General features: G+C 40.8%; 1 protein-coding gene across 1 annotated transcript in view; it reads right to left on the reverse strand.

The window, feature by feature from the left end:
- Positions 1–9,388, reverse strand: part of LOC148027272 (uncharacterized protein At4g15545-like) — a 94,457-nt gene extending 85,069 nt beyond the window's left edge. Inside the window, exons 1-4 of the mRNA XM_087691848.1 lie at positions 8,855–9,388; positions 8,561–8,721; positions 8,174–8,435; positions 3,768–3,836 (exon numbers count right to left, since the gene is read on the reverse strand). Of these exons, the coding sequence (XP_087547974.1) occupies positions 3,768–3,836; positions 8,174–8,431 (327 nt within the window). The 5' untranslated portion in view covers positions 8,432–8,435; positions 8,561–8,721; positions 8,855–9,388. The remainder of the gene's footprint in view (positions 1–3,767; positions 3,837–8,173; positions 8,436–8,560; positions 8,722–8,854) is intronic.
- Between the last annotated feature and the right edge of the window lie 2,050 nt (positions 9,389–11,438).

Below are 11,438 nucleotides of genomic sequence, written 5' to 3' on the forward strand. Positions count from 1 at the left end.
TGCAAAAGAGAGGGAGGAGAGACTGGTGGTCTGATTTACAACCATTGGAGGACCCTCTAAGGCAGTCAGGGGCAAAAGAAGACCAATCAATAGCAAGAGACAGCATCTACAGGCTGTTGAGGGAGGGCAACAGTAGTAAATGATTGATTTTCTTCAGTTCTTTGCATCTACATGCTGTTGTGGCAGAGCAGCAGCTATACTTGACTGATTTTCAATCATTCTTCGCGACAAAACTCTAAATTTTCTCTCTCTACAACTTTCCCTCTCATCTCTCAGCCATTTCACAGCTTTGCTCTAAAGATCTCACCATTTGGACAAACCCTAATTTACAGCAAATATTAGGGTTTAGCAGTAGCCTTGGGAAGCGTGCCAAAATTTGGAAGCTCCAAGACTTAGATTCAACAAGGCTGAAGGTGAATTTCAGTTGAATTCAGGTGGAGGACTACCCAACCATTGAATTTGGGGCATTTCCATTGTCTATGAAGTAGGTAAAGGCCAATTGAGTACCCGAATCAAGGGACAAAATAGATTGAAGACTTGCTGGTCACTTTAGACATCAAGGGGAGTTGAAATACCAAAAGGGATTGGGAGAATCCCATTGTAAATCAACTTTTTCTTCAATAAAGCTAAAGAAATACCGAAAGGGGTGCCAATTTTGGGGTCAATTGAGTGTGCATTGTCCAAGATCAATAGGTAAATTTGTATTTTCAGATTTGCATTTATTGTTTGCTGCTGTGATTAAGTTGTAATCATGGATTTACCACCCTATCCGAGGAGGAATGCTAGTTTCACCAAGCCTAGTAAGGCCATAAACTAAGAGAAGTGAAAGCCCAAATCCACAAAGGGCTATGAAAGGCAGCTTGAACTGCGGTCAGGAAACAAAGGTAGAGTGCCAACACGACAGATAGGCACCAATACAATATCACCAACAATGACGGAACCCTCAAAAGGATGTAGATCCTGCAACGAATCACCTCGTGGAGTCATATGACTAGAAGCTCCATTATCAACCAACCAAGGCGTCTTAGAAGACAAGGCAACCACTGAAGAAGGCTCCTCCAACTAAACAATATGAAGAAACACTAAATCATGGGTAACCGCTTGAGCAGAGGTAGAAGACTCGGATGTTTTAGCACCATCCTTCGCTCCTAGACGAAGGTGAGGGTACTTCCAACATTTCTCCACTGGATGTGTTCCCTTCCCACAGCATGGGCATGAAGGCTTCTCTAAGTCAAAGCTAGAAGAACTCTTCTATCTTTTAGCCTTGCTGTGCCAATGAGTCAAGACCATAACATGGCAATTTATGAAGGAGACCTTGAAGTGTTGTGCTCTTGTCCATTAAGGACACCTTTGTAGTCGAGGCAAAAGAGCCCAACAAGCACTTCTACCTTCTAAAATGCACAAAAAACAATGTATCAAACAATAAGAGCATAGAAGAACCTTTGGCATAACAAAATTGTCAGAGGTGGAAATTTAGTTGAGGACTTGCACTATGGCTAGGTTGAAGGCAAAGTTGATACATATACCCTATTGGATCACACCCCTCCAGTGGTAATCTACTCCCATCTTGTCAGAGCCATGGAGGCTATCCTTGGAATTTCATAATCAATTCCATACTTACAAGTGGCCAAATATGTACTTCTCTCAAATAGAATCTCACTTTGTAGACTTTCTGTATTTTAGTCTTTTTTTGGCTTCCTCTTTCACAAGACCACTTTTTGAATATTATTTACTTGTGTACTAAATTTGGTACAAACAGTTATCCTAAATCAATTTTGGTACAAAATAGTGATCCTAAACCATATTACTAAATTTAGGTTCAGTACCAACTTTGCTATTAAATAGTGTTCCTCAACCACAATATAAAATTTGGAATTGATAGGATACACTCCACCTTACACAACCAAAGCGAGTAGTTTGAATCATCAAGCTGGCCTCTTCAAGTAAATAAGGGAGTATGGGCACCTATATAGATGGTGCCATGGATGGCATATGGAGGCAATAGAACGGGCCTTCCATGAGACATGGACAGAATGGGGAGGAGAGGGTTCCTGAACAAACATGCTAGGTGACCTTCATTTTTCACAATCTGCACGATAATCGCGTTGTCGTTCAGAGAAATGCTGAGAAAGCTCCTCATCTGTATCATCAAAGCTACAAAACTGGTGGTAAGACATCTTCAAAATCTTGCAAGACACCCACAAGAAATTTGCGTTTTGGCAGTAGACAACCCCGAAATAGGAGAAAACGACTACAGGATCACAAGGAAGTTCGGCAAAATGCAAAAGTGGATGGCCTCCTTTGCAAGAATTAGGCACTCTATGTCTCTCTCAAACAATGATACCATGCACTAATATCATGTGTGTGTGCAACGGAAAGGAATAGAAATGTAGACAAAGGAACAAAGAGAAACTACAAGAAAAGAAGAATGAAATCTGCACTAAACAAGAAAGAATGATGATACAAATGGGAAAGCAGGAAACTGATCACTCCCTACACACAGCCCATAGCATCAGTGAGGGCACCGGATCAGGCTGATGATGACAGCAGCACCTAAGACGGAGGAAGATGACGGAGCTGGAGTGTGCACCTACCAAGGAAGGAGGAAGATGAATGAATGATGGGAGGGGCAGGCTATATATAGCCAAAAATGCCCAAATATGGCCAACCAGCAATAAATGCTGGTCAATGACGAATAAAATGCCAAAAAAATAGGGGTGACCTTGGAAAAAACCCAGATGACAATGACAATGTCTAGCAGCAGGTGTGGGGAAACTATGGAAAGCAATAACTGCCAGGGAAATGCACACAAATCCCCTACTGGAGGAGAAAATGCATTGAAAGGCAATAAACTGAATGCTCTAGAATGAGCTACCTACTCCATCAAAACAATTGACAGACAGGTCAGAGCTCCTAAAGTCCTCGTCTGGCTCACATCGAGGCTCACAAGCAGGAGATGACAAGGCATGACAGACATCACCGCTAACAGTATCCTCTAACTTTATTTTGTAAACACAGTTATGTTATGTATATCATCTCAGATATACTGCTCGGTAGTCAAAGCCCACACCAATCAAAAAGGTATGACCATCACAGGACTCTCAGGACTTGGAAGTCCAGATTCAGACAATCTGGAACATCACACCCTTACTCAACTGAGAATCTGGAACTGTGGAAAATTCTAGCCAGCAACGTGCCTGCTAAGGATAGGATGAAATTTCTGAACACTTCTCCTCTCTGTCCATTCTGTAAAAGAGCCTAGTATCCTCTATCTTTTGATCAGGGTTTTATGTGCTTTCCAGTTTGGACCAGATTTGCGACTTATTTTGCTAAGTTGCCAATAAACACAAAAAATAGAAAAAGCACACATCTTTACTTGCAGATATTGAATATGAACTAATGAACACAAAAAAGAAAAAACACACACATCTTTACTCACAGATATTGAATATGAACTAAATATCCAGAAAATTTTGTGTCATCAAGCACTAGTTCTAATGCCTCTCAGTCCAAATTTTCACGAGGGACTGTTAACATGCATAAAGTTAAAGCAGTCTGGTTCTTGTGGAAACACAAGTAATAAATTCCGGATTCACCCTTTAAACTCATATTTGATGCATACCATAAGAGAGCACAAAACACTACAGTCTAAAGCTCCCTCGAGCAGCCTTGAACCAAAAACCAATCTACATCTTTCAAAAAAAAAAAAAAGTTTGCTTCAAATGTGCATGTTGAATGCATTCACCGCTGTAAGATAAAAGAATTACCTTAGCAACATCTCGATTCAACTTTTTAACCATTGCTGCTAAAGTATTTTTCTCATTTGCAAGCTTGGCCTGAAATAATCTCAACAGAAAATTGTTTTAATTGATGACTTGAAGTAAAGGACAGCTCCAGAAATCACACGCTACTTCCAACAAAACATTGGAGATAACCCACCATTATGCAACTAATTATAGCATGAAGTTTAATATATATAATAATATGAGTAAAGAGGTGTAAGTAAAGTTTGCAATAAAAATGGCTTGCTTTTTCAAGGGCCCTTCCCAACCTTGGAGCTAAAGATTGTAACCTGCATATTTTGACACTGATCCTCTAAAACAAGTCGAATCAGAAAGTTCCCCAAAAGAAGGAACTGGTATGTTCCTGAATTGCAAGGCAACTTCAAGCATCCACTGACAAGTTCTGTTTAAATAATTCTGGGAAAAACTGACAGATTGCTTTTTAATAATGTCTTTCTTAGAGATGCCATGGTTAAAGAGAAGCCAATAATGCTCTAGTTTAGCTGAGTCGTGTTGTCCATGAACAAGCACCCACACAAGTTGGGGAATCCCCAAGTGCAAGCTGACATGGAACTCCATGCATTTATGTGATGATCCTCTATCAAGAGTTGATACAGCTACTGTCACAAGGGTTATGGTTTCTATTCATTGGTGTATGCATCTTAGCTGCTACTAATTTTGCAGATTAGTGGTTTTCTTCACAAATTCATCTGCTTATTCGAAGAATGTGCCTCACCCTATGAAGAGAGAGACCACCAGCTAGGAGTTGGTTGCCTTGGCATAGGCTGAAAGACACAAAATGCCCCAGGGCTATTAGGACCTCCTTTCTACCAAGAAGGTGGTGGATATCTTCTTTTGAGTCAACCTGAGAGGTCCACCCCAAAGAAACCAAGACATGAGACTAAGGGTGTAATGGAGGACTGCCCAAGGAGCTGCCAATCACAAAGGTGATGGAACACTCCTACAAGACTTAGTTTTACTCTTTTGAACTGAGAATTGGCTAATGTATACTATTTTAGACTCCAAAAGGAAACCATAGTGCAAGACACAAAGGTTGTCAAGGAAGAAGATCAATGAGGTGAGGATTAAATGTTGCATTGTGACCACTGACCTATCCAAGATTTGCTGTGAGTGATGTGCCACAACATTCAGCTCAAGGAGGTAAAAGGGAAAGCATGCTACATAGTGCAAGGGTTTTCAATTGGAAAGTCCTCCACGTGGGTTTTACACCATTCAAGCACCTAAATTACATAAAGAAATGCAAATGCAAAAGGCAATGCAAGATGAGAACACAATGCGAATGTAGCAAGTGCCACTTGAGCAATGCCCTTGGAAGGGAATTGTTCACTTGCCCAAGCACCCTTTTACAAAACATAATGCATGGGTACAAACGAAAAAGGATGTCAATGTTGACGACAATAGAAGACAAGCCAAAACCTAAGTGTGCCAAGAAGAGAAAGCAATGCCTTCTCAAACTGTGGAGTCAACACCAAAGTAGAAGGGGCTGAAGTCAAAGTGTTGAGAACCTGATATACAAGTAGAAAAAGTAACTCAATTAGAAGAGTTATGAGGAGCCATAACCACCCTGATAGAATCGAGGGTGTCACAAGCTCAGCTTGGGAGGAGAAGCCTCCATGCCAATCAAAGTAGCAAGACTCAAGTCTAATGCAAATATGATGTGGCAACATTTTTCTTGGAGAAACAGACACTTTATAGCAACAAATAACTTGTCAAAAATGTTCCTAGACCACAGATACATAGCTTACATAACTGGACCAATTCTTGGATATTTAAGATGGCCCTACATGGTTGTTTTAATTGTCAAAAAGCAAGATTTACTTTGGCCAACTTTCTAACTATACTAAAAGTCTGGCCTACTTTGAGATTATTTCAAGAGTTTCAGGCTATCTAAAGCAACTCGTGGTTCTCAATTGAGGAATTAGTATCATCAACATCAAGTCCTCTTCTCCTTAGCAACATTTGATCTAGAGGGATCAATATCTTCTTGCGGAAAGTCGTCAACAAGATCACCAGTGCAGCACAGTGCAAGCATGAGCAAGTTGCTCAAGGAGTGTGGTCAGAGTTTTGGGGGCTGGGCACGATCAAGACTGAGCGTGATTGATCTAGACCAGTGGGAAAGGAGGTGTTATGCAAATGCGGACTGTGGAAGTGTGCTAGATAGCACACAGCTTCAGCACTTGAAGCCATATCTTGTACATTTCCCTATTACTATTGTAATGTAAGATTCATTTTTGCTTCTAGGTTCACTCATCTTCTATTGAGTTATGTAATTTGGGACCTAGTGCCTTACAATTGGTATCACATCCAACTCTCAAAGACAGGAAAGGAGCAATTGGAGTCAAAGACTTCCAAATTTTTTCACTTTTTCTCTACAATAGATTATAGGGATTTCTTTTTCCAATAATGGAGGCTTTGTACAAAGAGGTCGTGATGTAAGTGGAGGCAACATGCATGGTGATATAGATGACACACTTAGCAGTGGTATCACCACCAAGAACTCACTATTCTTCCAGGGCAACATGCATGGTAATATAGGTGGCACACCTAGAAGTGGTATCACCACCAAGAGCTCACCATTCTTCAAAGGCAAATGACTTCTTCTCAGTTGATGGTCTCCCAATTTCAAGGGGAGATCACTCACATGGGGCAGCACATGGAGCAAAAGTTGGACCATCTGAAGTGATTGATAGTCCCACATTTAACAAACAAGGTCTTTAGTGCAGCATGCATTCATTTAGAAACCAAGCCACCCAACAACGAGAGGGCTCACACTACTCAAGTGTCCCCACTCCCCAATACTCGTGGAGGAACCGGATGGGCCAAGAAGTAGCAATCACCTACACCTACTAATGTTTCAAGTGCTTTCAATTTTTGTCCATCAGGCACTTTGAGCCACCTTGAGAATCCCTATACACTTCTGTGCCTGTCCCTGGACAACCTGCCCATTCAATGCGGCTTGAAATCTATAACTGAGAAGGAACAAGAAACTAATGATTCTGAAGTTCAGCGGCAAGTGAGACGGGAAGCTTGTGTACACTTAATAAAGGAAATGGACTGTGCCCTTGTCCTCTGTATGGTAAACAAAGGGTTTCAAGATTCTTTATGTGCAAGAGAGTCTTAAGGATGGAGTGGTTCTATGGTGGGTGTTGTACCTCAAGACCCATACAGTGAGCACTTGGGTCAAGGCGCACTTGACTATTCTTCAACACTCCACTCCAATGGACTACATGTTGCAGCGAGGGAAAGAGTGGGAATCCTTTCAAAAAAGCAAGAGGAGGATGTGAACACATGATGCTTCACATGCTTCACCAAATTCCTACTCATGTATACTTTCTCTCTCTCTAATGATGAGGTTGTTTTATGTTTGGGGAGAGTTTGCATACCTCTATTTCAGCTGATGCGAAGGGGTAGCTGTTAAGCTCAAAAAGCTGCATTCAACAAAAGCAACTTCTTTGTCATTGTCAACATTAAGAATTTTGAAACCATGGCCTTCATCTCTGTCCCAAAAAGAAGCGGCATGGGGAGCTCGTGCAGCATCAGCTACCACCATTTCTTGCACTCCAGCAAGTCTAGACATAAGTAAGTTCATGGCCATCTTACATATCCCCAGTCAACTAAGCTCTATTCTAGTTCCCCTTGGTATAAATGATAACTTTTTGAAGCACCTAATATAAAGCCTTAGGTGTTGCATCCACCCTCTGCAGTGATTGTTGTCTCAAACTGGCCAATCCATCCATCTCAGCATCCTCTGAAATAGCCAAGGCATTTGGCTGAGTCTCTACTAGGATTTTTACCATCCATCTTCAACTTGTTCATTTCCCTGAAGGTATCAATAGGAACATCTAAGTTCTCATGTATCCAGGAACCATCAAAATTCATTGTCTCATCATGTGCGACAACTCATCCATGTGCCTAACTCTTCCACAAAACTTCATCCTCATTCCTCGAGCTGACAAATTATCCTTTCAATTCACACAACTCACAACGCAGATTATTAACGAGTGTATACTGTAAAAATGGAATCAAAATATGTGAGATTAAACCACTCATAGAAAAGAGCTATTGTCTGGGCGCCTTGCTATGTATGCATGTATGACATACAAGCTGTGTAGCTAAATGAATACCTTAACGAGATAATTTTAGCTAGATGATTTGTCAAAGTATTAAATATTTTCAACAGTTTGTCTGCCAGCTTTCTAAATTCTGAGCTTACAGTAGAGAAATTGTCTTGTTTGTTGGTGCAGGTAATTTACAGCTTCACAATCATACAAAATAAAGAATTACTACAGGTTTAATAAAAATCATCCCCCTGAAGCAAAAACATTGAACAGCCCATCATTGACTTTTAAAGCACTATCTGATCACATTACCTGTTCATCCAAAGAGTGGGACAGGCGATCTGTGGCTTCTTGAAGAGACTGTTCGAGTTCGACAACCTGCTGCTGCAAATTGTGGATTGCATTTTCTTTCTCCCCAATCTTTTGACGTAGTTTGCCAGTCTCTCCTTCAAGCTTTGTAACACGAACAGAGATAGCCATAGATGTGATCTTCCGTGCAATATCCAGCTGCTCATAAGGATCAGCCGGAAGCACAGCCAGCAAGTCTTGGGGCAGTTCCAGGTCACCCATGAAGCTGGCTCCAATTTAAGATCAAACTGTGAGATTCAATTGTGCAGACCTAACAAACCACATAATTGATAGAGACGTTATTTCAACGACACCGTACTTTCCATACTGGGAGTGATTCTGAACAATTACCTTCAGAAAGTGGTCGAAGCAATCCCTGCTGGAGCTGTAACAACCATCAGCAGAATATTTGAACTTGCCAATCTAATGGGGTTAATTCTGAAATGGTCTGAGTTCTTGCACTTTCTCGCACCCATATAATTGCAAAATTTCACGGAATTAGCTACTCAGACCTGAAAGATTTCAGACCAAAATGATCCAAACTATAAACAATCTTGTCAACACACAGTCACGCATAGATCCAGTTGAAAGACGTGTATTGTTAACCATGGAAACATGACGTAAAGCAGTCTGAAGAAATTGTACCATCCCATGGTCTGAAGATAAATGACAAGGTTTATTGATGGAATCCAACAGGATGTGGTATGAGTTATAGGCCTAGGTGCTGAAGGCAAATACTGGGCAGAACCGGTGTCAAAGATTGAATGAAAAGGATGAAGCAACCTTCCGATCCTAGCCTAGCTATGGAGCCATCTCCTCCTCCTCCTCCTCCTTCTTCTTCGTATTTTCTTCTTCTCATGCAGCTGCTGTCATCGACACGATAATCATCACGGGCCTTTGCCCTTTGTTTGGTATTGCATGTGCATATCAATCATCGATCGCCATTTGCTGGCCTTCATCGTTAAATTAAATTTTCTTTATCGAATTCCCATTTCTTTGCGCGTACGGATCATCCTGGAGTGCAAACCACCAGCTGCGAGACGCCACAACAGCCTTACGATCTTTGATCCGACGGTGGGGAGAGTCTCACCCGGATTCCAGCTTCCTTTCTAAGGCATAGTTTTGAGCTTTCCCTCACGTCCGCTAAGTTTTACTTAACGGTCAGACTTTACAAGTTCGTTAGCACAGTTTGATATCCTTTGTATGAGTTTTTCTTCGTCTCGTTCTTTCTGCCATAAGGTAAGCGTAAGGCATCCGCAAAAGGGGGGTGCCTACCCTCCAAATGTTGGCCGAGAGGAGTATCGCATTTGTAGCAACACATTCCGTTTCTCTTGGGTACACGTTCACCTTTTTGCACGAGCAACCTTTTGGGCATAGTTTGACATGGTGGCCAAGTTTCCTATCCTTATGTAACTTAGCACCATATGCATTGTGCGTATGGTCCAGATTGTGACCAGTAGGGCTTACCTATGCCCTTGCGATGGCCCTCCAAGAGAGTGGGTAAGCCCAATTCAAAGCACAAGGATGGACATCCCATATAGGTGCAAGTGGCCATCGTCACATGTGATAAGCATAATCGAGGGACATCTATCACAAGCTTTGTGGTGGTTTATGTGAGCAGCCAATAAGATTATTCACCTCCTAGTGGATGTTCAAATATTGCAATTTTTGCTCTAAAAAGAGGTTGAACACAAAAGGTTTTATGTGCAGATACCATAGAGGCCAATGATTGTTTAACACCTCAAAAGCTTACCCCCTTCTTAAAATTTTTGGCAATCTATCCCGGTTAGTTTGAACCCACCCTCAAAGTCACATTAATTTGATTCCTATATGCATATAGGATAGCTTGCAAGCCTATTCAGCAACTAAGTTTGATCTCATTGACATCCTCCTCTTCCTCAACGACTCTACCAAGGAGTACCAACCAAGTGTTCAAGTAGGCAAGAGCCTTGACTTATGCAAACACACCATGTAAACATAGGTGTCCAACCAAGTCATACACCCAACACGACTTGAAACCACAACTTCATGATTATGGGCCCAAGTTTTGCCACAAACCATAACCTTTGGAACTTCTTTTGGGTTTCTTTTTGTTGATATCTCTTATTTGACCTTTAAAAAGAATAAGACACCGTAATGGCAAGGATTTGCCAAAAGTAAGTGTGACCCTAAATTTGTTTGTGATGTATTATCCTCAATGAGAAAGTCCAAGAGGAAGATGATGATGAGAAAAAGGAAGAGGAAGAGGAAGAATAAGTAGCTACAAGTAATCTTTAAAAAAATATCTTTAGTCAAAAACCCCATAAACAAAAGCCATGTCTTGTCTATAGGTGGTTTTGTAGATTTCTCAAGCTTTGAATGTCAAACTTGATGGAATACTTACTGATTCAAGCACCTCAAACAGCAAAGCTATAACTACCTCTCACATAACCATTGCACGTCTCACAAATGACACAATGAACTCACTGATTTACCTCTTCATTTTGTAAGAATGAGCTTATCCATTTATTTTTTGAGTTTTATACATAAGCTTATTTTTGGGGCACCCTACCCTATCTTTAACCTAAAACTGGTTGGGCTTCTCTTATTTTGTGTATACCTTCCTAATTTTAATTAGCCTTCCCAGCTTAGTGAGCTAAAGAGTTGAAACCTCATTGCACCAATACCTCTCTTCGATATCTATATATATCACAATTTGTACAGGAGTAAGCCTAGTTCTCAAAAAAATTTGCAATAATTTATGAGTGTCCAAAATTTGTATGTGTGTCTACAGCTACATCTTGCACTCTTATTCCTCTATTATTTTTTTATTTTTTTGAGTTATTTTTCTCGCCACTTTTGAGAAGAGGTTAATTTATGAGTGTCCAAAATTTGTATGTGTGTCTACAACTACATCTTGCACTCTTATTCCTCTATTATTTTTTTATTTTTTTGAGTTATTTTTCTCGCCACTTTTGAGAAGAGGTTAATATTATCCCCCTCCTAGACAAGTGCCAATCCCATCGCACTAGTAGACCTAGTGGGTAGCATTGTTGGGCCTGTGTTCATGGGTTGTGAAGAGGATGCTAATGGGGAGTGATGAAAGGAGTTGATGTGGTGCTTGGTTTCTCATCATGGCGCAGAGGGAATGAGGACTAGTTATCCAAGTATATATCATAACTAAGGAGAGTTAGGAAGCAATTTTGCAAGGGCCATCGATGTCATCAATGCTTTCGGTCATCTTCATATT

The sequence above is a fragment of the Lygodium microphyllum genome, chromosome 13 (assembly GCF_053477565.2).
Source record: "Lygodium microphyllum isolate KBCC chromosome 13, Lygodium_microphyllum_v1.1.10, whole genome shotgun sequence".
In the NCBI taxonomy this organism is placed as follows: Eukaryota; Viridiplantae; Streptophyta; class Polypodiopsida; order Schizaeales; family Lygodiaceae; genus Lygodium; species Lygodium microphyllum.